General features: G+C 49.5%; 2 protein-coding genes and 1 long non-coding RNA gene across 3 annotated transcripts in view; 2 read left to right on the top strand and 1 right to left on the bottom strand.

Annotated features, from left to right (window-relative positions):
• LOC309355032 overlaps positions 1-27,247 on the top strand; it is a 171,797-nt gene that overhangs the window by 115,726 nt on the left and 28,824 nt on the right. The gene's annotated exons all lie outside the window — the stretch shown is intronic.
• On the top strand, positions 428-27,247 carry NFATC4 (nuclear factor of activated T cells 4). Its single transcript, XM_081885397.1, has 10 exons — positions 428-976; positions 8,010-8,997; positions 16,281-16,443; positions 19,311-19,510; positions 21,170-21,342; positions 22,294-22,434; positions 22,730-22,785; positions 23,727-23,853; positions 24,347-24,868; positions 26,685-27,247. Exons 1-10 carry the CDS (start codon positions 880-882, stop codon positions 26,750-26,752), a joined length of 2,535 nt encoding a protein of 844 aa, XP_081741523.1. The 5' UTR covers positions 428-879; the 3' UTR covers positions 26,753-27,247.
• The window catches only part of LTB4R (leukotriene B4 receptor), a 159,179-nt gene continuing 137,022 nt past the window's right edge, over positions 5,091-27,247 (bottom strand). The window contains exon 3 of the mRNA XM_081885400.1: positions 5,091-5,252. The gene's annotated coding sequence lies outside the window, so the exon portion shown is untranslated. The remainder of the gene's footprint in view (positions 5,253-27,247) is intronic.

Raw genomic sequence — 27,247 nt, 5'->3', positions numbered from 1 at the left:
CAGGATTCTCCGTGCTTTAAATGCGTGTCGACTTGTTCTGACGTTCATGTTTTGCATAACACCGATGCAAGCACCAAACACGCAGCTTTCCGGGTTGGGAAGTGGGGTGGGTTGAAATCCACGTTATGTTCCAAATGTTGAGTTTTGGAGCATCAAAATATCCGGAGCCGCATGTAGGCAGCTGCACCATTCTTGCGTGTGCTCATATAGGCTCTGTCACCCCCTCCCTGCATGGTTGAAAAAAAACTGTGCACACCGCACACACTATAATCAGAATAATCGCAGCGTAGCTCTCAGCAAGCGCAACGCGTCCCTCTGCCTTTAACAGCCTGTCTGGGTGTGTCCAACCCGTGCATAATAAGCAGCCTAAGGAGGGCGGGCCCTGCTTGGGCTGCCTTCCAATGGGCTCCAGGTAGGCTGGTCCATCTGGAAGGACAAGAAAGGGGGTGGAGCAGGTGGTTCCTTTTTCATTTTCGCGGGGAGCGTGAGATGGGGGATTATAGAACTGCCCAGTTCGGGTTCTCTCCCCCCCTCCCCTCTCCCCTTCTTGGTGGGCGTGGCTTAAAGTGACATATGGGGGCATGGTTTGGGTTTTCCGAAGAGCCAATCAGCAGTGAGGAAGGGAGTGGGAGGGGGGCAGCTGGAGGAGAGGGAAAAGTTTGTTTGGGGAAAGTTTTTCTTTATTATTTTTTAAAAAAAATATTAAAGGGGGAGAAGGCGCGGAAAGAGGTATTGCGTTAAAAGGGGGAGAGCAGAGGTGAATCGAACCAAAACCTCCTCCATCTAGCCCCCATTTTTTTGAGGGGTGGGGGGAGAGGGAAGGGGCTTGCAAGCCTATTAAGGCTGCATTCACCGATTCTCTCCCACCCCCTGTGAAAAATGGGCGCAGCGAACTGCGAAGACGAGGACTTAGAATTCAAGCTGATTTTTGGAGAAGAAGAAAAGGAGCATCCAGAAATGGGGGTCCCCTTGGAAGGTGAGATGCGGGTTGTTATGGGGGCTTGTGATGGTTGGCTACAAGGAGGGAGGTGTGAGAATATATGGGGAGGGGGAGAGAATCAAGGGTTTTTTGTGCGAGTGTCTGGAAAAAGTCCCCCCCCCCTTTCCTTTTTAGGGCAAGCGGGGAGGGAGATGGCACGAATGTTCCCATCTCCCTGCAGGAAGAGTCTGTGTGTTTTTTTGCTCCGAGAGTGAGTAATCGTATCCCTAAAACACGCGGCCCACGCAAATGGTTAATACTATTTGCAATCGTTTTAAAGATGGGTGTTGCGTTTCTGCCCATGCTGGTGAGGAAAGTGCGTGAGTGAATGAGAGAAGAAATCGGTCTCGAGTTTCACACACGCCCTATCATGCTGCTGTGAAAAATTTGGAATCTGAAAACTTTCAGGTTGCACTGAACTCTGCATAGAATGTGGGTTGTTGTTGTTTTTTTGGGGGGGGTTGGAGTTTCTGAGTTATTGGGACCAATAACTGGTTAACCCTTTTAAAATAATAATACAGAAATTCGTATTGATCAAAAAGAGTTAATGTGTGTGCTGCAATGTGTGGAAGCTGTGAGCTGGAAAATCTTTGGTTCAAATTGTGGTTTAGCTGTGAACACATTGGTTAATCTGAAACAATGATGGGGGCTGCGTGGCCCTCATGATGTTACTGGATGATTATTGGTGTGTTTTTAAAATTTATTTTTCACCCTCTTCACCCTAGGGTCCCTATTTTAAATTTTAAAAACAGCTGATAAAATTTACAACCAGAAAACTAGCACGAGTCCTAAAAGATCTGCATCCTAAGTGTCAAAAGACCAGTTTGAAGTGGACTGCAGCTCAGACCATTGGCCTTGCAATGCCTGATAGTAGCTTGAGTCCAGCCATATCTAGAGCAGAACTTGGGTCTCCAGCTGTTTTCGCACTACAACTCCCATCATCCCTAACTAGCAGGACCAGTGGTCAGAGATGGTGGGAATTGTAGTCCAAAAACAGCTGGAGGCCCAAGTTTGGGAAGCACTGAGGGTCACAGGGTCCCCACACCTGGCCCAAGGTGACCTAGGATTTCCAGCCTTGGCCACAGTGCGTTTAATGGTTGCCTACCTTATAGGGTTGCTGTAAGTACAGCTGAGCTCCTCTACATTAACTGCAGTTAAGTCAGTGGTTGTGAACCTGGGGGTCTCCTTCCCTTTGGGGCAACTTCCCCCAGGCCATAGGCAGAAGCTCATTATACAGTAGGCTAGTTTCTGCAAGCATACACACCTCTCTCTCTCTCTCTCTCTCCCTCTCCCTCTCCCTCTCCCTCTCCCTCTCCCTCTCTCCCTCTCTCCCTCTCTCCCTCCCTCTCCTACATCCAGAAAAGCAAGGGGCATTTATCAGAGTTCATGGGCATGTTCTAACAGGGCAAAAGCTCTCAAGGAGGGTCTGAAGCAGGGCAAGTCAGGAGTGTGGCCTGGGGAGAATCGTGAGGGCCAGGTAGAGGAACTTTGAGGGCCACATTTGGCCCCTAGGCCTAACACCCCTACTCCTATGTTAAGTCCCTCTGGTGAATGTACTCTTCTCCACCTAGTTGGCAAGAACAGGCTTTGCCTCCCCCCCCAAGTGGGGCATAAACTAGCTTGGTAATAATTGCAGGCAGAAATATATATCTGGCAGAGGGTATCTAGTGACAGGTGGTGCAAAATGCCCAAGAAGAATGAAACGAAACTATAAATCCTTTCTTCTGCCAAACCCTCCATCAGTTTGAAACGTAGGCTTCTGCACGTTCAAAACGGCATAATAATAGTATCCTAGTGGTAATTCCTATGTGCCCACACACAAGAGAGGCTGTAAACAGGTGTTTGTTCACTCTATAGTTAGTGACTGCTTTATCTCCAGTTAAGTCATCTGGATGCTTAACCGCTTGCAGTAGGACATGTTGGAACCAATGTGTTCTTAGGGGCTAGCACCATAGTTGCAAACGTTTCTTCAATTTTCATCGTGAATTAAGAGGAATTTTGGTATTTCCCCAAGCTTCCCCCCCCCTTTCGATCTCTGAAACTTGTCTCATGCGCACAGAAACACCCCTGTCAAAACCAAACTTAAACCCCAATCCCCCAGGATGAACATTCACCCCAGAATAATTTAATTTCTGTTAGCTTGTTGTCGCAGCGTAGGGTAATCCCGGAGCATAGCGGCACCTTTAACCAATTTATTGGGCCAGGAGCTTTTGTCGGCCAAAACCCTCTTTCTCAGATGCTTGAAGTGGTCACGTCAGAAGGAAGAATTCAAAACTCAAAATATCACATTTGCAAATCCAGGCTTTGAATCCTGAAATGGAAAAATGTGGGTTGCGTGACATGCATTTCCACAGGCATATTTGAAAAATGAGAATGGGAGGTGGGGGTGGTGATGGTGATGGTGGGGGGAAACCCTTCCCCCTTCTTTTATTTTCTTAGAAGAAGTTTGCAACTCCCATTCCCCCCACCCACCCAATATCTGTCTCAGAAGCTGGTATAGGGGACATTCTTGGCCCTGTAGCCCCCTGAACTTGTGGGGGTGCTTCTGGAAGGGGTTCAGCTAAAAGCGGGCTGGCTGCCCCAAAATATATCCACACCCTGGCTGAGGGCGCTGCTGTGAGGAGGAAGTTGGCAGCCCCCTGTATGAGCCAGCCTCTGAGGCGGAGGTAGGAAACTGGGGTTTTTTTCCAGAGAGAAAGGTCAAACTGTCTCTGGGCAGGCGGCGTCTGGTTCAAATGAAATCCAGATGGGGTCTGAGAGGGCCTCGGGATCCCACAGAATCCAGCCCCTCCGCACTGGCTCCTATCCAAGGCCTTCAAATCCCGGGTGTAGGGGAGCTGGGGTTGTTGGGGGGGGGCTTTTGAGATGGCGGCAAGTGGGGAAAGAAGGGGGGGCAGACACACTTCAAGCCTCCCACATACGGTTTCAACTAGCTGCCTGCAACAGTGCAATTTTCCTTTTCGTCTTTTGGCCTGCGCCCCGTTTCCTTGGCAACGGGGGTCCCTGCCAGTGGAGCCTGGGGCTTTGGGAAATGGCCCTTTAATTGGGTTCAGATGGCGGCCCCTCCCTGACAGTCTCTCTTATTTTCTCTCTCTCCCCACTTTTCTCCTCCATCCAACTGGATCCTTGTCTCTGGCCCACAAAACAGGGTGGAGGCCCCGAGAAGACTAGGCCAAGTTCAGGAGGAACTTTCTAAGCCCACGTCCCCCCACCCCACAAAAAACTTTTTCAGAAGCTTTTGTCTCAAAAAGGGAGGTGAGCCTTTGGCTTTCTCCCTCCACCTGGCCCTCAACCCAAGTCGGGTGCAAGCTGGGAGGGCAACTCCTGGTGGCAAGATGGGAGCCACCCCACACTTTGGGGCTTTCGCTGCAGAGCAAACCAAAGCCCATCTTAGCCCAGGATATCCTGCTTCCAACAGAGGACAGCCCGGTGCCTCTGGAAAGCTCCCAAGCACAGCAGCTCACCTTGTTGTTGTTCTAAAAAATCCTAGGCACATGGCATTCAAAGATATACTGCCTCTGTTCATGGGGTTTTTATTTAAGTCGCAAAATGGCAATACAAAAAATAAAGGATGCAATCTGACCAGGTGGGTTGCAAGCTTCCTTTACGACCCATCGAGAGCAGTATTGTCTGCTGCAGCCTTTGCAAAACTCATGTTTTGGATTACAACTCCCATCAACCCCAGCCAGCACCAAAGGCTCACCGAGCCCAGTGCCCAGTGCCCAGTTCTCAGCAGCTGCCAACCAGACACCTATGGGAATTTCCATGGAGGCAGAACATTGGGATAGAGTGCCTCTGAACCTGCAGGTTCAGTTTCGTCACAATGCAACAGTCTCAGTTCGAGCTTTGTTTGCCTTTTTGCCTTCCCAGATACAAGGCTGCCAGTCTATTTGTGTGTGTGTTTGTGTTCTTGACTAGGGACGCGGGTGGCGCTGTGGGTTAAACCACAGAGCCTAGGACTTGCCGATCAGAAGGTCGGCGGTTCGAATCCCCGTGACGGGGTGAGCTCCCATTGCTCGGTCCCTGCTCCTGCCAACCAATGAGTTCGAAAGCACGTCAAAGTGCAAGTAGATAAGGTGCAAGTAGATAAATAGGTACCGCTCCGGCGGGAAGGTAAACGGTGTTTCCGTGCGCTGCTCTGGTTCGCCAGAAGCGGCTTAGTCATGCTGGCCACATGACCCGGAAGCTGTACGCTGGCTCCCTCGGCCAGTAAAGCGAGATGAGCGCCGCAACCCCAGAGTCAGCCACAACTGGACCTAATGGTCAGGGGTCCCTTTACCTTTACCTTGTGTTCTTGACCTACCACCTTCATTCTTGCCCTGCCTTCCGGTTTTGCCAATTTCCCATAATTCTCTCCCACACAACCACACATGCATTGCCCTGCAAATACCGCACAACATCTTCCAGCCGCATCACCCAGGCAGGGAACAGTTGCAGCTCATTCCCACTGAATACTGGCAGAAGGTGGAGCAAAGCAGGGTGCTGGGCTGGGTGTGGGTTGTGTAGTGCAGTCTTCCACCAGCCTGCAGCTCCCATCAGCTCAATTTTTGCAGTTCAGAACACCTAGAAGGCACCAAGTTGGCAACAGCTGGTGTGATGTGACAAGACTGGGTTGGATGAAGAGTTGAGGTGTGAGCCATTTGGGTGCTGTGATCCACTCCCTGCTGTGATCCACTCCCATCACTTTTGCACCACTTTAAGAGTCATGGAGGAAACTTGGGAAGTGTAATTTGTTAAAGGCGCTTTGTTTGTTTATTTGTTAGATTCAGATGAGGCTGAGCAGGGTTTTCAACCCTGGCCTTCCAGGTACTAGTCCGGCACTCTTAACCGCTATGCAATCGCTGGTTCTTGAAACTACAGTTCCCAGCACCCGTAGCAAACTCCAATTCCTAGGATGTGAGTGTGGCCAGAGAGAGAAACTTTAAATTAGAAGCAGCTGTCAGTAGAGAAAGGGTTGCAGGGCAGAGAGGAAGAAATAAACTTTCATCTTTCTTTCTTTTTCTCCTCTTTATATCTTTATCCAAATATTTGCTGTGTGTATGTATTTTGTTTATTCTTGGGGGGGGGGGAGAGGATACCTCTTCCTTTATTTGACTTGTGGGTAGTCATCCCACCCCCTCCCAGCCAGCTATATTTAATATCAATCCCATGGGGTTTGGGTTCTTTGCTTTCTCTCTCTCTTGACGTATGCAGGATGCCATAGGCGAAAGGAAAGCACGCAGTTGGATCCTCCTTCTAGGATTCTTTGTTGCTGAAAAACCTCCCTTTTTGCTGCTGGTGGTGGTGGTTCCCCTTTATTGCCCACGCCCTCTCTTGGATTAATTTGACAATCGGGTTGCATATTTGGTGCAATGAATTCAGCTACTGCTAGCTGTGGGGACGCGGGTGGCGCTGTGGGTAAAACCTCAGTGCCTAGGACTTGCTGATCGTATGGTCGGCGGTTCGAATCCCCGTGATGGGGTGAGCTCCCGTCTTTCGGTCCCAGCTCCTGCCCACCTAGCAGTTCGAAAGCACCCCTAAGTGCAAGTAGATAAATAGGTACCGCTTTATAGCGGGAAGGTAAATGGCGTTTCTGTGCGCTGTGCTGGTGCTGGCTTGCCAGAGCAGGTTCGTCACGCTGGCCACGTGACCCGGAAGTGTCTCCGGACAGCGCTGGCCCCCGGCCTCTTAAGTGAGATGGGCGCACAACCCTGGAGTCGGACACGACTGGCCCGTACGGGCAGGGGTACCTTTACCTTTTTAGCTGTGGGGAGGAGGAAGGTAGGAAGATAGCAACTCAGTAAGCTAGTTTATATTGAGTCAAAGCTTTGATCTGCCTTACACTGACTGGCAGCAGCTCTCCAGTGTTTCAGACTGGGGGGTGTTTCCACCTGTATCTGGAGACCTTTTGCAAGCAAAACATATGCTCTGCCACTGACCTATGACCCTCACTGCGCTCTTACTGCTAGATGTTCTGATCAGCCATCTGTTGGCTCATGGCTTCACTAGGGTGTTCTCAATTCATTCAGATCATTTATACCGGGGGAAACTCCCAATAAAAATAACTAATCCTTGCCTTTAGGTTTACAATCTAAAAAAAGGGCACAGCATGAAAGGAAAAAGGGAAGGAGAGGGAAGAGGAAAATGCATGTACCCTGGCACTAAATTCTTACCGTTACAAGGCTATTATAATGACCAATTGGTATAGAAATGAGCTGCTCACATGGCTCTTTAAAATTTAACTGTGTTATTCAAATGGAAACTTGCACATATCCCCAAATGCATTTACCGCTTCGTGAAACAGCATGCAAATTGAGGTCCTCTTCAGAGCCATAGAAGCTAGAAAGCTTTTGCTTTTTTTCAAAAAAGATGGTTCACAAGACATCACATTGGTGCGTAAGACAATCAAGGGATTTCATGCAGTTTAGCAAATTGTGTTCCCTTCTTCTAGTAGAAAGAGGTGCTCATATTACTTCCTGTCTGTGGTCTGTTGGCCTAAAAGTATATCTGCCACTTTTTGGTAAACTTATGGTAAACCTGCTTGCTTGGTTTTTTTCTATCGCTCTTGGGACAGCTGAGCAGAGAATCACGTGCACATTAGATTATCCTCTGTCACCTTCAAGGTCTCCAAATTCCATTGGTCACACCCACATTTAAAGCACTTTGATATCCCTCAAAGAGTCCTAGGAGCTGTAGTTTGCCTCTCTAGAGAGCTACAGCTCCCAGGAATATTTTGGGGGAAACCACATATTTTAAATATACAGTGGTACCTCGGGTTAAGTACTTAATTCGTTCTGGAGGTCCGTACTTAACCTGAAACGGTTCTTAACCTGAAGCACCACTTTAGCTAATGGGGCCTCCTGCTGCTTCTGCGCCGCCGGAGCCCGATTTCTGTTCTCATCCTGAAGCAAAGTTCTTAACCCGAAGCACTATTTCTGGGTTAGTGGAGTCTGTAACCTGAAGCGTATGTAACCCGACGTACCACTGTATCATTTTCAACCAACATGGTGGTTCTCATCTCTTTCCTTTCCCCCCCTCTCTCTTTTTACAGACCTGGATGCGGACAACCTCCCTGCCTACTGCTCACTTGCTCTGGGAGACCCGCCTCCCTACACCTCTCCCCTGGGAATCCCCTGCCCTCTGCATCTCGGCGGGGGCCGTGCAGGCATGCACTCCCCCCCACCCCGGCCGGCCGACTTGGACGGCGACACCTTTGAGAGCCAGCCCGCCCGGCGCGTCCGCCTCGGAGGCTCCCGTGTGCTGGAATGCCCCAGTATCCAGATCACCACCATTTCGCCAGGCCGGCGGGCCGAGGAAGACGACTGGGACTCCTCGCCTCGTGACTACCTCCTCCTGGAGGCTTTCGGGGGCTACCGCGAGACCACTCCATCTTCTGGCTTCTTCACCCCAAGCCCTGCCAGCAGCGGCAGCGTCTCGCCTTGGAGCTTCTTTTCGGACGACGAGGCCCCCGCCGGGGACGATGTGGAGCGGGAGCTGAATGAGGCAGCGGCCCGCTTTGCCCTCAGCTCCCCCTTGGGGTCTCCCCGGGGCTCCCCCAAGCCGTGGTCGCCCGCCGACGAGTCGTGGCAGCCTTACGGTGCCAGCTATTCCCCCAGCCGGGGCGCAGAGGATGGATGGATGCTCCTGGGCCCACGGCCATCTTCGCCCTGCGGCAAGCGGCGGTACTCCAGCTCTGAAACGCACTCCTCAGCATCCCCGTGCCTCTCCCGGAGGGGCAGCCTCGGAGAGGAGACCCCAGGGGAGACCGTGGAGGCAGGAGGCGACACGGCACCCTTCAACTGTACTGGAGCCCGACCGGCCGAAAGCATCCCCCAGAAAGCCCGGAAGACCTCGACCGAGCAGACGGTGGCCCTGACCAGGAAGGAGGAAGGGAGCTGCAATGGAGAGGATGGGGGCAGCGGCACCACGGGGGGCTACGGACTCGGCGTGGGGCGCAAGGAAGGAATGGATTACCTGGCAGTGCCTTCCCCGCTGGCCTGGTCCAAAGCTCGCATTGGAGGTCACAGCCCTGTGTTCAGGTAAACCGAAACTCTAATGCTCTTCAGAGTTTGCATAAATGCTCCCCCTCTTCCTTCCTTGCAAGGATGTCAAGAGTTTGGGTTGGAACTGTGGCCTGAGAGAGGGTTTCTAAAAGCGGTCATCCAGGTGGCTTGGGACGATTCCCAAGCAAGGCATGATGGGAATATCTGTCTTATCTCTAGATCTTGGTAGCTGGAGGTGGATGGCTTTGCGAATGTGGAGTTAGAATCATAGAATCATAGAGTTGGAAGAGACCACAAGGGCCATCGAGTCCAACCCCCTGCCAAGCAGGAAACACCATCAGAGCACTCCTGACATATGGTTGTCAAGCCTCTGCTTAAAGACCTCCAAAGAAGGAGACTCCACCACACTCCTTGGCAGCAAATTCCACTGTCGAACAGCTCTTACTGTCAGGAAGTTCTTCCTAATGTTTAGGTGGAATCTTCTTTCTTGTAGTTTGGATCCATTGCTCCGTTACAAGTTGGACAGATCCCTAACACACACATATTATTAAACCAGTCTGGGAATTGTAGCTCTTTGAAAGGAGCAAGGATCTCCTAACAGCCTTTAGCAAACTACAGTCCCCAAGATTCTTTGGGATAAGCTGGAGCTGTTTAAAGTGATATATTATTTATTTTATTTATTTATTTATTTCCAGCCACTCTGGGTGGCTTCCAACAGGATATTCAAAACACAATAAAAGATCAAACATTAAAAACTTCCCTAAACAGATGTCAGATGCCTTCAGATGACTTCTAAAAGTCAGATAGTTGTTTATTTCCTTGACATCTGGTGGGAGGGTGTTCCACAGGGTGGGTGCCACTACTGAGAAGGCCCTCTGCCTGGTTCCCTGTAACCTCACTTCTCACAGTGAGGGAACCGCCAGAAGGCCCTCGGCGCTGGACCTCAGTGTCCGGGCTGAACGATGGGGTTGGAGACGCTCCTTCAGGTATACTGGGCCAAGGGCATTTATGAGCTTTATGAGAGTGCTTTAAATGTATTATGTGGATGGGGCTTTGCTTCTTATCTTCCTCATGTGTAGTTCTTTAGTTCACCTCTGGACTATCCGTAGTTTACAGGCAGGATTGTGGAAATTTAGGTTTGTGCAATTTAAAGTGCTCTGGAGCAGCAAATCCACTTTTTAAAAATGGACTTTTGGCAGGTTCACAGGGATGGGGGAAATGCGCTAAAATGTGTAGTGTGAACAAATGATCAATGAGGAAATGCTGGGCTCCCCCCCCCCAGCAGGAGCTTACTAGAGCTCTGCTCTGGCACCTCTCAGGAGGGCACCATTGTGATTCTAAGAGAACATGGGAGAAGTTCGTGGTGAGCTCTGGCACCTTTTGCCCCCCTAGAAAAATAGCACTGAGGAATTGTATAACCACTGCACAAGCAAATCAAGATGAACCCTCATTGTCATATAACCTGCCCACAAACAAATTAGAAGGAATGCTCAGTAAAGCACAGGCGTCTAGCTTTTTCGTAAGCTTTGCGCAAGCTAATCAGGACGAATGCCCAATTAGCAGGGCATCTGGAGCAGCCCCAGCGATAGCAGATTCTGCTGCCCTCCTAGCGTGGATCCTAGCTATCTTCCTCTAGCATCCAAAGACCTTCACCTGAGCATGCCGTTGTCGGGAACTGCGGGTGGGGGTGGAAGCCATGGCTCCCTCCCTCTCCCACCCTTAAGCCAGCCGGTTTGAATTTGCCAGCGCCATTGCCGGCTCTGTGGTTTGGCTGCCAGAGTTTCTGTTGTATAAAAACAACTTGTCAGACCAGACCAGGCAGAAGGGCTGGTGTCTCCAGTTACACATCCCAGACCCCAGCTCTGCATGCGGTGCTGGGGGCGGGCGGGTGGGAGCTGGCGTAAACACACAGTGCCTTGTTCCCTGTTAAGGTAAGCAGCTGGATTGGAAGAATTTCTCCTGCATGGTGGATCCACGTCATGACCTTTGAGTTCGGGGGCAGTGGCTCCATCCATTCCCTCCTCCGCCCCGTTTGCAGTTCCAAAGCCCATAGCCAGCAATATCCTGCCAAGCCAAGTCCCCCATTTCTTCAAAGCAGAACTTAGCATCTCTTAAGCCAAGCTTGCGAATGCAATGGGTTAGCCTGCGACAACAACCCCACGAGAACTAAAATACAGTGGACCTTGCATATTTTGCCTCCTCGTTTGCAGAGGTTTCTATAAGGGTGATACCGGCAATTTAGGTCAGCCTTGCAAAAGCTGAGCTGCTGCATTAAAGGGACTAAATTTGCAAGTGCCAAATTGCTGAATCAAAGAGCCCTTGGGTGCGTACACAGTACCAGCTTAAAGCAAATCAAAGCACACTATTTCATAAGAAAGAACAAGACAGATACAGGAGAGAGATGGATTTTGGCTGACATTCATACACCACTTCCCAAAGTAGCAGTGGGAGGGCACTGGATACAGAGCAAATAGGAGCGTGTAGACAGCTTTCCCCCTTTCTTTTGGGAACTCTGCTTCTGCACGACATGTACAAGGGGGAAGGGTTTTGCAGGAGTCCTTGGTCAAACTCCCTCTGCATGCGAATTGAAAGAAGTCTCACAGAATAAGACACCCAGTTTCATAGCCTCTCTGTATGTAAAATCTATGGCAGGCTTCCTCAACCTCAGCCCTACAGATGTTTTTGGCCTAAAACTCCCATGATCCCTAGCTAGCAGGACTAGCGGTCAGGGATGATGGGAACTGTAGTCTCAAAACATCTGGAGGGCGGAGGTTGAGGAAGCCTGATCTATGGTGTGGCCACTTCTTGGATACGGCGTACTCAGAAACCCGGTCTCTGAAACCGGTCACAGAGAAGGGCAACCAAACACATGGAACACTCGGTGTTTGGAAATGGCCTACAGCAGGAGTCTGCATATGTCTCAGGCTTGTATGGTCCACTTTGTCTACCAGCCAGAGCCAGGTGCAAGACTGTGGGCCAGCCAGGGGAGCATATGCTGAGAGCAGAGTGGCTCTGAGCATATGCCCGATCCAGGAATTTGAGACCTATATCTAAACAAAGCTCACAAGTCCTTTATCTCTCTCACACACCAATCCTGGTTTCTTCTCTGCCACCATTCTTTCATCGCAGAGTTTTTCCAAACTGTGTGTTGGCTGCAGTGTGAATGCTCCTCATGCTCCTACCGGGGCTGGAAAGGGATTGGTTTAACCTCCGGTTTGCTAATAAAACTGAATTACTGTGTCACAAAATGATGCATGTCTAAAAAAGTGTATCACCCATATGAAAAGTTCGGAAAGCTCTGCTCAGGGCTGTCTTAAGCTTATCTGGCGCCGTGGTGCAAAAATCCCTCCGGTGCCCCCTACTTTTCCAGGGTTGCTCTTCCGGCAGGGAAGAGGTGGAGGCTAGACGTGGCGCCTCCCAGCTCAGCTGGCCGCTTCATGCCGCGGTGGCCACTGCAGGCAGCAAACCGAGCAAGCGGGCCTGCGCCGAGCTAGAGTGCGTACGCCGCTCCCACCAAGCATCGGCTAGGTTTTTTTCCTTTTCGCCTTCTGGTGCCCTGCAGAATTTGGCACCTGCAGGCTAAAAGGGAAAAAACCTAGCCGATGCTCGGCGCACGCACCCTCGCTCACTCAGCACACTCATTTGGTGTTCCCCGGACTCTCGCTTGGCGCCCTCCAGAACTTGGTGCCTTGGAGCCCTGCGCCACTAGCCTCTATGGGTAAGACGGGCCTGGCTCTGCTTTATAGCAATCTCACTTGTTGCTGCTAATAGTCAACTGGGAGTCCAGAATGCTTGCTGAATTAGTTCAGATCCCCAAGAGGTAGCTCCTGATTTGCCTTCCGTCCACCCCGTATCTAAAGCATTTGAAGCCTTTCAGTTGTTGTTTTTAAAATATATAATTGCAAGGGCAGCTTCATCAGATCACACGTGGTGTAGAACAGAGGTAGCCAACATAGATGGTCCTTTAGATGTTCCTGGAGCACAACCCCTGATCATTGGCCATTGTCCATGTTAGCTGGGGGCTGATGGGGAATTCAGAGTCCAATAAACATCTGCAGGGACACCCCTGGAGGAGAGAAGGCCAATAATAAGGAACTGCCTTTTCCAACATCTCTCCCATAACTCTGGGCTGCCTAAAAAAACATGGATTGGCTGACATTTGGGACAGGCCAGAAGGCTTCTTTGTACAACGCACAATTCATTTGCAAAGTGCGGCAGCCTTTTGTGTTTTAAGCGCACTAGCCTGCTAGCCAGTGGTGGCAAGCAATTGCATGCAGGAGGCTGCAGAGCAGGGATGGGGAAGCTGCGATCTTCCAGATGTTTGCAGGAGTAGAGCTCCCATCATCACTGAGCATTGGCCATGCCAGCTGGCACCGATCGGAGTCCAGTATCGGCCAGAGAGCCACAGGTTCCCCTTCCCCATTCTGCCTGACCTTTAATTTGAATTCAGCCTGATCTTTTATTTCCCTTCTCTTCCCTCCTCCTCCCCTTTTATGAAGATTACCTGCTCTGAGACCCCACAGCTAATTCTCCCCTGGCCTCCTTGCTGGCCCAAGTAGGACTAATTCAGCCAGCTAGCCCTGGTGACTATCTAATGCTTATTAGATGGATCTCCCCCAAATTGATTTGTGAACTTTGAATTTTATTGTTATTCATGTTTTTATACTGTATTTTATGCTGCTTCTACAATTAAGTGTTTTAAATTTGTTGTTAGCTGCCCTGAGCCTGGTTTTCTGAACCGGGAAGGGCGGGGTATAAATAAAAAAATTATTATCATTATCATTATTATTATTACCCCTGCTGTACAGGCTAGTGAGCTGTATCACTCCTCTGCAGCCAGCATAGAAACCGAGTCCATTGCCCTGGGTTGGCGAAAGGCACTTTTCTGACTCCAGAATGTTGTAGGAAGCACAGAGAGCTCTCTGCAAGGCTAGTAATTTTGTGGAATTACATATAAGGCAGATTGAATTTGAGACCACATGGTGGCCACTGGTTTGTTTAGATAAGGGCATAGGTAGAGCCTGTTTGATCAGGCCTATGGACCACCTGGACTCAGCATCCTGTTCTCACTGTGGCCAGCCAGGGTCCCATGGCCAGCTCACAAGGAGGACCTGCATGTAACAGTGTCTACTTGTGATCCCAGTAACTAGTATTCAAAGGGATACTGCCTCTGGCAGGAAAGCGAAGATAGTCATTGTGGCTAGGGGCAAACGGATATCCTTATCCATGAATTTGTATGTTGTTGTTGTTTAGTCGTGTCCGACTCTTCATGACCCCATGGATCAGAGCATGCCAGGCACTCCTGTCTTCCACTGCCCTCTGCAGTTTGGTCAAACTCATGCTGGTAGCTTCGAGAACACTATCCAACCATCTTGTCCTCTGTCGTCCCCTTCTCCTTGTGCCCTCCATCTTTCCCAACATCAGGCTCTTTTCCAGGGAGTCTTCTCTTCTCATGAGGTGGCCAAAGTATTGGAGCCTCAGCTTCAGGATCTGTCCTTCCAGTGAGCACTCAGGCTGATTTCCTTAAGAATGGAGAGGTTTGATCTTCTTGCAGTCCATGGGACTCTCAATAGTCTCCTCCAACACCTCCAATTTGTCTAATCATCCTTTGAAGCTTTCCAGGATTGTGGGCATCACTATTTCTTGTGGGAGAGAGTTCCACAGTTTAATGATGTGCTGAATGGAGAAGCACTTTCTTTTGTCTGCCCCGAGTCTTGCAGTGTTCAGCTTCGTTTGAGGAAAAACTTCTCTCCATCCACTTCATGCTGTCCATTTTATAAGCTTCCATCATGCCTCTTCGTACTTGACTTTTCTCTATCTAAGAAGCTCCAATTCACAGAATCGCAAGAGCTGTAGAACTGGAAGGGACCCTGAGGATCATCTGGTCCAACACCTGTCCCATGCAGAGATCAAACCTGCGACCCTGGTGTTATCGCCACCACACTCTAACCAATGGAGCTACCTCAATTTCTGAGCTACAAACTCAGGTTGCAACCTTTCCTCATGGGGTAATTCCTCCATCCCCTTGATTGTTTTGGTTGCTCCATTCCGAATGCAATGGACCAATTCACGGAGAATTGATCTAGCTATGGCAGTTAGCTATGATGGCAAAACAGATCATGTTTTGAAGCTGCATATCTCTAGATACACTAACATGAGTCTGACCAAACTGTGGGAGGCAGTGGAAGACAGGAGTGCCTGGTGTGTTCTGGTCCATGGGGTCACGAAGAGTCAGACATGACTAACAACAACAAAATCTCTAGATACAAGCTACTGTGGACAAACTGCGAAGGGAAAGACTATAGCTTGGTGGTGGAGCATCTGCTTTGCATGCGGAAAGTAATCCTTGGCATCTCCAGGTAATCCTTAGGAGAAGCCCCTTTCTGAAACCTTGGATATCTGATGCCAGTATCTATAGACAGTAATGAGCTATACTGTATACAATTTGACTTGTACATCTTCCTATGCTTTTATGTTCTCCTTGTGGTCTTCTGAGGGCCTCTGATTGGCCACCACGTAAGAGAGGATGGTTGCATGATATGGTGCTTAAATCTGAATCCAGCAGGGATCATGATCCAGCACAAGAGAAGTGTGAAATGCGTACTCATCAGGAGTGTGCTCTGGATGAATGCCAATGTGAAAAGTTATCTGGCCTCTGACTAGCCCCTCAGCTACGGCAAGCTCATAATTGGTGATGAGCAAGCCAAGAGAAAAATATATATATATTTGAAATACATGAGGGCTAGTAACTCATTGTAGATCCCTTTGCAAGCCTTGCAATTTATGTTCTTAAATATTACTAACTGCAAACTCGGGAAAGGAGGCTGGAGGTTAGGGTTAGGGTTAGCTGGTCAAATCTTATGTGCCTTTTTAATACTGTAGTTGTTTTGAAGCATGAGCTCTGGTAGTGCCATCTTCCCCTGCCATCCTTTTGCAGCCAGGATGGGGGGAGCTTCACCCACCATCCATTGGAAGAGAAGCCACAGCATCATGGTAGATCGCATGCTCTATGTGTGTGATGCTCCAGGTTCGATTCCTGACATCTTCAGTTCAAAGGAGCAAGTGCCATAAAAGACCGCTGCCTGAGATCCTGTCAGTCAGAGTAGAAAATGCTGAGTGAGCTGGGTAGACAAATAACGTGGTTTGTTACTTAACAGCTTTCTGTGTTCCAGTTTCCTCTTTGGTGCAGCTATGTATTAAAGGTACACGAGTCCCCTGCTGCATTCCTGTTTGTGTTGCCAGCAGGAGGAGGTCGGACGCGGTCACTTCCAGTGCCTAAGTCGTCAACTTCATGGTCCTTCCTTTTATCCATTCCCCAGGTCTTCTGCTCTCCCCCCTCTGGACTGGCCTCTCCCCAGTCAATACGAACAGTATGAGCTGAAAATCGAGGTGCAGCCCCGAACTCACCACCGAGCCCATTACGAGACGGAGGGCAGCCGGGGTGCTGTGAAGGCCGCTCCAGGAGGACACCCTGTGGTGAAGGTATCTGAGGGGTGGGAGGAGCTAACAAGAACTGGGATAAGAATGGGACCAGGGGGTTGGGTGGGTGGGTGGAGGGACAATGAACTAAATAAAAGTTCCCACTTTGCATCTCTCATGGAGGAGCCAGTGTGGTGTAGTGGTTAAGAGCAGTAGTCTTGTAATCTGGGGAACCGGGTTCGCGTCTCCACTCCTCCACATGCAGCTGCTGGGTGACCTTGGGCCAGTCACACTTCTCTGAAGTCTCTCAGCCCCACTCACCTCACTGAGTGTTTGTTGTGGGGGAGGAAGGGAAAGGAGAATGTTAGCCGCTTTGAGACTCCTTCGGGTAGTGATAAAGCGGGATATCAAATCCAAACTCCTCCTCTTCATCTTCTTCTTCTTCTTCTTCTTCTTCTTCTTCTTCTTCTTCTTCTTCTTCTTCTTCTTCTGCAACCACAGTCTCACAAAACGACTGTAGGCCAGGCACAGAGAACTCATGGCCTTGAAGTCATTGGACAACAACTCCCATTATCTCATGAACTTTGGCCCTGCTGGGTGGGGCTGTTGGAGCTGGAGTTCAAAAACTTCTGGGGCATTGAAATGTATGGTAATGTAGAAAAGGCAATAATGCATTCTCCTATGTATCATGATTTCGTCTTGAAAGTGGGCCGAGTACACCTGAGCATGTGTAGAGTATATTTATTCTCACCACATAATCACAGGCTCCACCTCCATATTTGGGACAGGCGCTAGTAAGGCTTTCAGGCTGAGGCTTGGCTGCCACCTTTGCCATTTAGCCAGGTAGAGCCAGCTTTGCTTTCGACACCATTTACTCCGTAAGAGCTCATATGCATTTTTGATTTTCTGGTATTGTTGTTATTTTAAAAAGCCCTCTCCTCTGCCCCCAGCCTCCAGGGAGCTTGTTGTCAACGTAGTTTTTTTAAAAAATACATATATAAATATCTCGGCATTTTCAGCCAAGCTAATCCAGAAGGGAAACTTCCTTTTTTCTTTTTCTTTTAATTTTCTTTTCTTTGAGGGCTGGTTTGAAAGTCTCCATCCAGAAATTTGAAAGATGAAAACTATTCCCACTTCAAAGGCTGCTTGCGGAGGCCAAAAAAAGGAAAAGAAAGAAAGACAAATGTCACGGATTTTGTTTGCAACAAATTGTGAAATAGCTGCCCGCTAAATATAGACGAGTGCCTTTTAAATAAGTGGGAAGGTGGAAACTTTTTTTAAAAAAAACAACAACACGAAACCCACGACTTTATGAGAGTGAGGGGGTGATATTTGGCTTGTTCTTATAGTGACAGGAAGGTTTGATCAGTGCGTGCGTGTTTTTGTGCTGTGACTGCAACTTTCCCTATACTGTACTCCATCTCTTTGTATCCTAGTTTCCTCAAATTACGATGTGGAGATCTATATGTACATTTTCCTAGGACTGGGGTGGGGGGAGGTTGGCATGAAAAGCCGAGGTCCATCCTTTCTCTCTTCTCGTTGCCTCCGTCCCCCCCCCCAACTCCCATTTTTTGTGTGTGTATCCTTCCCCTTCCATTCCCCATCACATTCCCCTGTAACCAGGATCTCGGGGCTGCCCTTTCCCACGCTCTCGTTTCAGATTCGCAGCGCTGGTCTCCTCCTGCATCCAGCCCCTCTGCGTCACTCTTAGGGATAGCAAGTCGGAGTGTGGAGTGTTTGTATGTGCGCACGTGGGACAAATACCCCCACCCCTTGCTCCATATGCTTTCTGGCAAATTCCACTCCTCTTCTGCCGGCGTTCAGAACTTGCCCTTCCTTGCAGAGAGGCAAACCCTTCGTTTCCTAAAGCTGCGCCCCCTTCCCCCTTTCTCCTACCATCTCCCTGCTTCCCATGCCCCACCCCGCCCTTTCCAAAAGTTGGCATAGGTTTCGCCAGGTTCCAAGACCGCTTCCACTGCCCCCACAATCCTTCAGGCCTCAGATCCTTCCATCTTCCATGGCATGAGTGGGGAGGGGAGAGGTAAAAACGGAGCGTTTTCCTTTAAGGCTCAAATCGACTGCAGCTGGAAGTCTTGGCCTCTGATTGGAAACATCTGGGTGTCCCTGAGGCAAGACCACCGATGTCTCCAGCTGCAATGGCCTTTGCCAAAGAGGGTGGCTGGTAAGGAGGTGGTGGAGACAGGGAGTAATCAATATGTAAGACACACAGAGCTCTTTTCATGGAATAGAGGCCCACCTTCCAGGTCTGTGATTGCAGAACTTAATTTAAGACAGGGATCAGCACCCAGAATTTTTTATTTTTTAAGACTGAATAAAGTCTCCGGAGAATTTGAAGCAAGCATATTTCATATCCAATGCAGTGATTTTTTTTTTTAATGACAGCCGAACCTTCCCCTTCAGCTGCTAAGTGTTTATGAACATTCTGTGACATCATAGCCACAGGGTTTTGGACAGACTGTTTCCTAGCCCTGCTGTCTCTGAACCTTCTGAAGTGGTGATGGCCAGGAATTTGAAACTGGGACTTTTAAAACATGCAGATCCGTGACCACCCATTGCGGGTTCTTCTCGCAAGGAAATGAACCAGGCCACCCCTTTGCCACATACAGAGCATCTGCCATGACGCAGCGTCACAGAATGTTCAGAAGTGGACGGGGAAATTCACGTGTGAGATGTCCCATTACAGAATGCATTGGCTGGGGGCCAGATCTTAATGGGGATGATCGCTCAAGTCGCTTAGGCCGTGCAGGAAAATGTCTGGGGTGACTATTTTCTCCTAGAGGGGCGGCAATCATCACACTGCTTTTGCCACATCCTCAGACGAACTCAAAAGCTTGGTTCATGGTCATGGCAATGAGATGAGATGTTTTATTTCAGAGAAGCTTACCATTCTCCTTTACTCCCCACCCCAGCTTTTAGGCTATGATGAGAAGCCCCTTACCTTACAAATGTTCATCGGCACGGCGGATGAGCGGAACTTGCGTCCCCATGCCTTCTACCAAGTGCACCGCATCACTGGCAAAATGGTTGCCACCACGAGCTATGAATCCATCATCAATGGCACCAAGGTCCTTGAGATGTCCCTGCTGCCTGAGAATAACATGGCTGCCAAGTAAGAATTGCTTTGCAGGGCTTTCAAAGGGGGGGGGGGGTTGATGTGGTTGGCAAATATGCCCAATTATAAAAAAATATGGAAATCCCTCCTTACGTAGTAGCAAACCTGATTTTGCAACTAAGTATAGATGCTTAATGGGACGTGGGTGGCGCGGTGGGTTAAACCACAGAGCCTAGGGCTTGCCGATCAGAAGGTTGGCAGTTCGAATCCCTGCAATGGGGTGAGCTCCCGTTGCTCGGTTCCTGCTCCTGCCAACCTAGCAGTTCGAAAGCACATCAAAGTGCAAGTAGATAAATAGGTACCGCTCTGGCGAGAAGGTAAACGGCGTTTCCATGTGCTGCTCTGGTTCGCCAGAAGTCGCTTTGTCATGCTGGCCACATGACCCGGAAGCTGTACGCCGGCTCCCTCGGCCAGTAAAGCGAGATGAGCGCCGCAACGGCAGAGTCGGTCACGACTGGACCTAATGGTCAGGGGTCCCTTTACCTTTATAGATGCTTAACAGGGAGTAGGAACCAATCCTGTGTTGGATGAACATACTTAGTGCGTTTACAACACATAGGGAGGTGGGTTTGGGCAATTTCAGAAAGGTAATATATTTACAGGGCAACAAGGTAGACCCTCCCCCAGGTTCCATTCCGTGCCACTCTCAAATTGAATGCACCCATTATTCTTGTTTTGTGGGTTCTTTGGGATTAATGAGTTTTAGAAAGGAGTACTGGATCGTCAACAGGCCCTAGCACCCATCATGGTCAGGCAAGTGCCAGGGCCCAGTTGAGCTTTTGCAGGTCTCCAACTTCCTTTTCATAAAACCCAGGCAGCTGTTGCCTGCCATGTTCTTTTCCACCATTTTCTTCACCCCATAATGCCTTTGGGTTTGCAGTGCAATGGGGTTCAAGGCGTTCTGGGGGAAAGAAAATGTTGGGTGGCTGTACTTCGCCAATGTGTTCTGATCTACCCATTGAAAAGAAAGAAGAAAAGAAAAGAAAACCCTGTGTTGGGGGAATAGAAGAGGGCACTTGCAGAAAGTAACCCAAACCTGTCAGTGACCCTGATTTCCCCCAAGGCAAAATGTGTCCTAGTTATCAAATGCCTGTGTAGTTTCAATTCAGCTCTAGGCAGGATTCTGAGGCTGGTAGGAGACAGAAGCTGATGATCTAAGAGACTCTTCCTTCTCTACTATTCTCAGGGGGGGGTGAGGGACTCTTTTAGCCCAAGGGCCATATTTCCTTCCAGGCAGCCTTCTGGAGGCCACATGCCAGCGGTGGGTGGAGCCACAAGCAAAAGTGGGAGGAGCTACCCTCTGGGCAGGTCCCAGATCTGGAGGGCAGATCCGGAAGGAAAAACGGGGAGGAGCAACAAATGCAATGTTTAGCTTGGTACAGGAGCCATGTTTATTGGGATCTCCATCCAAATAAACAAGAAGCATCACCAGAGTTCAATGGAACATTCTGGCCAAGCAAAAGCACTCAAGGAGGGTTCAGAGCAGGCCTGGGAGAAAGGGCTAGGGTCCCAAGGGCCCAACATTGGCCTTTAGGACTTAATTTAACCCATGGGCTTGAGATTTGCCATCCATGTTTTGAGAAGGAGGTGCATAACATGAACAGTGAACTGCCGTGGATTCATAGACAACTCCCCCCCCTTTCCCCCCTGCACCAGTATTGACTGCGCAGGGATCCTGAAGCTACGGAATTCGGACATTGAGCTGCGCAAGGGGGAGACGGACATCGGGCGCAAGAACACCCGAGTGCGCCTGGTCTTCCGGGTCCATGTCCCGCAAGGAAATGGCAAGGTGGTCTCTATCCAGACTGCCTCTGTACCCATCGAGTGCTGTAAGTGCCCTCTGGGGGTGTTGTGGGTGGGTGGGTGTTTATGGGAGAAGCAAGCCTCCATGTAGCTGCAGGTCAGCCTGAATCCTAAGGTCGCATCCACACCAGACATTGAAAACACTCTAGTACCGCTTAACTGTTTCGCCCTCCTAAAAAAAAAATAGCACGGGAGCTGTAGTTTGTTAAGGGTGCTGTGGAATTGTAGCTCTGTAAGGGGTCTCCTAGCAACTCTCTCAGCACCCTTAGAAAACTACAGGCCCCAGGATTCTTTGCACAGAGGGAGCCATGACTGTTTGAAGTGGTATAATGCTACTCTAAATGTATAGTGTGGTTTAGATATTTCAGACGACTTTACTTGATCAGTGCAACAGTGCCCCCTGGGGAAAGCACAAAAGTGGAGTCCACAGACCTGTGAGTTACACGGACTTATATAGAAGTGCATGCATACATAAAGGGCGATACGGTGGTGTCACGCACCGTGCACTGGTGTGAAAGAAATAATTTGGCATGACTTGGTGGTGTATTGATCATGGTGCAAGACGTAATGTGTTGTAAAAGGAACTGTTAGAAATTGGGACGGAAGCGTTAGCGTTATAAACGCAATAATCCCTTCATCTGAATGCACCCATCTCTCTGGAGATCAAGAAAAACAAAGGTGGGAAAAAAAGGTGATTTCCCAGAGCGCAATGCTGATTAGGCCAACTTATGCTGATCCAGTTGTGAGCACATAATGGCGGCTGATTCATAAGAGGCTAGGCCAGAGGTATCATGGAAAAGGTGGATTTTAGAGAGAAAGAGGGTGGGTGGGTTTGGAGAGGCAGTTCCCTTGTACACTGGGTGTATTCTGTTATTCATTCCTCTTAATGGAGCACTGCCTCAATTCCTCTTAAATGTGGCTGTGCTTGTGCAAGGTGATCTCTCCTTTGTGACCCCCCTTTCCTCTCCTGCGTGCAGCCCAGCGCTCAGCTCAGGAGCTCCCCCAAGTGGAAAACTACAGCCTCAGCGCATGCTCGGTACATGGCGGAGAAGAGATGGTGATCACTGGTGCTAACTTCCTGCCCGAATCAAAAGTTGTCTTCATTGAACGAGGCCCCGGTAAGCAAAGTGCAATTTTTAACTTGTGGCGATGGGGCGGCAGCTTGGCCTTTAATTCTTTGGAGCACGGGTCGGTCATGACAACTGAGAGATGGAGCATCCATCTTCTGGGGCAGTGTACCAGATGCTGGGGACAAATAGCAGATGATGGCTGTCTCCTGCATGGCCAGTTGGTGTGCTCTCCAGAGAAATACAGCAAGCCTTTCAAATCCCCTGCCCTCACCATCCTTGTTAATAGGCCCTCCCCTCCATGTGATATTGGTCAATTGCTTTTGTTGTTGCTGTTTTGCTTCAGATGGAAAACTCCAATGGGAGGAAGAGGCAAATGTCAATCGGCTGAAAAGCACAGAGGTGAGAATTCTGGACAGTGATCTCCTCATGTGGGAAGTGAATTTGCAGCTTGGCTTTTTCCTGTCGGGTGTGGGGTTAGGTATATGAAACACATTTAGTGGGGAACAGGGAAAGACTTTTATTGAATGTGGATGACAGCAGGGAAATCCTGGGCTGGACCAGTACGCTGATCACACAGAGACAAGTAATGAGTCTTTGCTATTGGAGAACAGCTGGTTTGTTTTTAAAAAAACCTCCTTGATGGTAATTATTATTGCCAGGAAAAGGTATAAAGACTCCTAGAGATTCAGTTCAGGGAAATAAGTCCTGGTGGTTTTTCTACTGCTATATGCAACGTCCAGGAAGGGGAAACTGTCTAGGTTCTGTTGGATTATCACTCCTATCATTTGTGGCTGGATTCCAGTGGCATCTGAAGGGCCTCAGGATGCCCCTCCCCAGCACGAGTCAGATTTATTATTATTATTAAAACAATTAACATTGAAATAGATGGGATATAGAAGGGATAGAGAGATAAGGTGGGAAGGAATCAAATCCTGCTAAGTGGAACAGTCACTGACAGAGGCTGGTCTGGAAATGGGGAGTCCAATGGCAGTTGTTCCCGGATGAGCTGATGGAGTTGGCCTTGCCATTTCATCTTTAGTTCATCTGCGGCCCAGTGGAATGGCTGACGGTGGCATCTGCTTTGAGCTTGTATACAGAGCTGGATTGAAAGTGTGTATATCCTCTCAATCTGGAATTGGAAACAGTCAGGTTTGGATTTTTTCATGAGGAGCAGGAAGATGATACGAGGGAACCCAGAAATGATTTTGAGAAGTGCTTCTGTAAATGCCTGCTCATGAACTGTGGCTGGTTGTATAGAAAGGCAAACCTCCATTTGGCAATTTTTTACCTGAATAAGGCCATGCAACACATCATCTGCTGCTTTTTTCCTGCTTCCACAGGCCTCGCTGACCCTCACTGTCCCCGAATACAGCAACAAACGAGTGTCTCGGCCTGTTCAGACCTATTTTTACGTCTCCAACGGACGCAGGAAAAGGAGCCCTGCTCAGGCCTTCAAATATTTACCTGGTACGTCAAAGTGCAAACTGGAAATGTGGGGGGGGGAATATTGAGGGGGTGTATGACTGCTAAATGGGACGCGGGTGGCGCTGTGGGTTAAACCACAGAGCCTACGACTTGCCGATCAGAAGGTCAGTGGTTCGAATCCCCACGACAGGGTGAGCGCCCATTGCTCGGTCCCTGCTCCTTCCCACCTAGCAGTTCGAAAGCACGTCAAAGTGCAAGTAGATAAATAGGTACCACTCCGGCGGGAAGGTAAACGGCATTTCCATGCACTGCTCTGGTTCGCCAGAAGCGGCTTAGTCATGTTGGCCACATGACCCAGAAGCTGTACGCCGGCTCCCTCGGCCAATAAAGCGAGATGAACGCCGCAACCCCAGAGTCGGCCACGACTGGACCTAATGGTCAGGGGTCCCTTTACCTTTATGACTGCTAAAAGTGATATTGATGGCTTTTCTTTCTCCCCCCTCCCTTTCCTCTTCAACCCACCCATCTCCTCCAGTCATCTTCAAAGAAGAAGCACTCCCAGATGCCCCCCACCGTGGTTTCGCCCACACCGCTCAGAGCTCTCCTTTCCCACTACAGCCGGCACAGGGTGCCATGGATTTCTCTCCCTCCAGACCCCCCTTCCCTTACTGCCCCGAGCGCTCCCCGCCGTGCTCCCCCTACGGCCCCGACTGGAACCCTTGCTCCTTCTCCTCCCCCAGCCGCTACAACCCTGCCTTCCGCTTCCCTCAAAACGAGGCCTATAGGGGCGTCAACCTCTCTGTGCCCCTCCTGTCTCCACCGGGCCTGTCCCATCTCCATGCCCTAGAATGCCGCCCGCCCCACTTCCAGCCTCCCAGCCCACAACTAGGCCCTCAGCCACCGGGGCGGGGAGAGAACCGCAGCGGGGAGAGGACTCCGGAATGGACAGATCCAGAGCTGGGGTCCCAAGAACATAGCACCAAAGAGCTGGAGAAATCGGGGTTCGATGGTGGCTTCCGGGATAACTTGCCCATTCATGGGATCACGCTGGAGGAAGGTAAAGCTAGAGCTGTGAAGGGGGGGGGGCACAAAAACATGTTTTTGCGTCTTCTCTTGAGATATTTACAGGTGATAGATAGATGGATGATAGATAGATATAGATAGATAGATAGATAGATAGATAGATAGATAGATAGATAGATGATAGACAGACAGATAGATATTGTCAGAATCGTGGTAATCTATGGACCTCCCCAGGATGCAGGTGGCACTGTGGGTTAAACCACAGAGCCTAGGACTTGCCGATCAGAAGGTCGGCGGTTTGAATCCCCGTGACGGGGTGAGCTCCCGTTGCTTGGTCCCTGCTGCCAGCCCTAGCAGTTCTAAAGCATGAAGTGCTAGTAGATAAATAGGTACCGCTCCGGTGGGAAGGTAAACGGCGTTTCCGTGCGCTGTTCTGGTTCGCCAGAAGCGGCTTAGTCATGCTGGCCACATGACCCAGAAGCTGTACACCGGCTCCCTCGGCCAGTAAAACGAGATGAGTGCCGCAACCCCAGAGTCGGCCATGACTGGATCTAATGGTCAGGGGTCCCTTTACCTTTTTATGGACCGCCCCAGACTAGTGGTTTATTGTGGATGCATTTTTCATTACAGTCGCACCTTGGAAGTCGAACGGAATCAGTTCCGGAAGTCCGTTCAACTTCCAAAACATTCGGAAACCAAATTGCTGCTTCTGATTGGCTGCAGAAAGCTCCTGCTTCCAATCAGAAGCTGCGGAAGCTCCATCAGACGTTCAGATTCTAAAAGAACGTTCGCAAACTGGAACAATCACTTTCGGGTTTGCAGCCTTTGGGAGCCAAAACGTCCAAGTTCCAGGGTGTTCGGTATCCAAGGTACGACTGTATGTTCATGACATAGTAATAGTGTATTTTTATGGTGGGTTTCGTCTGCTTTCGTTTGTAACTGCTGTCTGTACAACAAAAGCAGGGCAGAAAAAAGCAGAATGTTTGTGGTATTCAGAATTTACAGGATTTCAGCAGGAGGTTATGAATACGCACTGACTGGAAATGAAGCTTTTGCAGGCACAAACAGTATTCAAAAGAAGGATCATGTCTAACCACTCTGATAGCATTGTGAGCATAAGTCATCATGTATGCACAGTAAAAAAAATGGGATTGCAGAGGTGAAAGGGAGCATGCAAATTTCACCTCTGCTTTCCCAGGCCACAATATTCTGCAAGTTCCACCTGCTGATCTGCCTCACCAGTCCTAGGCCACAAGTGGCCCCTGGGAAACATAAACTCAGCAGCACTGCTGGTGGTGTTATTCTCTTATTGCAGATGTTGAGTAGAGAAATTAAGAAATTTCAATTTGCCTAGGTCATGAACTTGCTTAGGTGAGCTTTGGGTAAGGATAGGCTGAGCAACTAATTCAGTCCCTCTTTTTGTCTCTCAGGAGGTCAGCCATAGGTCTATTCCATTGTGCGTGTTTTAGAGAATGCACAGATTAGCCTTTTAATTGACACACTTCTTACTTAAAACACATGTTTTAAGGTCAAAATATGCACTTTTCAGTCATTCACATGTAAAAGAAACCCACACGTTTTGCACATCTTTTACATAAAAGGCGTAATTTTGTGCACACTTTTTGCGCATCACAAATGCATAGCAGAATCCAGAGAACTGCATGATCTGACTAGGAGTTGCACACCAACCCACAAGCAAGCTCAAGAGGACCAGATCCGCCTGCCGTAAACAAACAAATTCCTCCCCAAGCTCTAGAGGGGACCTTGAGTAGTTTGCCACTGAGCTCCTAAGGCAGCACTTACAAGGCTTCTCTCCATCTCGCCCACATTGACCTTTTTTCTCTCCACAGTAACCGAGATCATCGGCAGGGACCTAAGCGACTTCCCCGAGCCCTCCTGCGAAGGCAGGCGGAGCTGAGATGCCGCTGGATTGCGGGGCGCTCAGATCTTACAAGAGAAACCTGGAGCTTTGACCCAGAGAAAGTTGGCAACACCAAAGATCACCCTGAGTGGCCACTTTTCAGGGACTCTCTGTGTCCATGAGTTTTGCCTTTGACATTTTCCTGCCTATCCTTTTTATTCATTCATTCCGCCACTCCTTTCCTTTTCCTGCCAATGCTTCCATAAAGGGCAAAGTCAGCCTCAGAATGGCCATGGGTGGGTCAAGGCAGTGGCTCTCCGTTCTTGGACGTCCCAGCAGAAGAAGCCTCAAAAGAAGCTCACCAGCAGAGCTACCACTGCGGTGGCCACCTGTTCATCCATAGTATCTGGTCTCAAAGATATGCAGCATTCTGGACCGAGAAGTGGGCTTGCACATCTGGCTGTCATGGCCCAAAGCGACCTTATCTTGTGACTCCTTAAAATATTGGCCAGTGTGGGGCCCTGTTGCAATGAATTCCATAGTCCAGCCTGG

Source organism: Podarcis melisellensis (genome assembly GCF_964234715.1).
Source record: "Podarcis melisellensis genome assembly, chromosome: 13".
NCBI lineage: Eukaryota > Metazoa > Chordata > Lepidosauria > Squamata > Lacertidae > Podarcis > Podarcis melisellensis.
The sequence above is the reverse complement of the archived record's forward strand: the minus strand, read 5'-3'. Positions and strand labels throughout refer to the sequence as shown.

Excerpts from the sequence above, each read along its gene's own strand:
- NFATC4 (XM_081885397.1), top strand. The coding sequence starts at position 880 with ATGGGCGCAGCGAACTGCGAAGACGAGGACTTAGAATTCAAGCTGATT. Across the intron at positions 977-8,009 it reads AATGGGGGTCCCCTTGGAAG|ACCTGGATGCGGACAACCTC; the intron begins GTGAGATGCGGG and ends CTCTTTTTACAG. Across the intron at positions 21,343-22,293 it reads CTCTGTACCCATCGAGTGCT|CCCAGCGCTCAGCTCAGGAG; the intron begins GTAAGTGCCCTC and ends TCCTGCGTGCAG.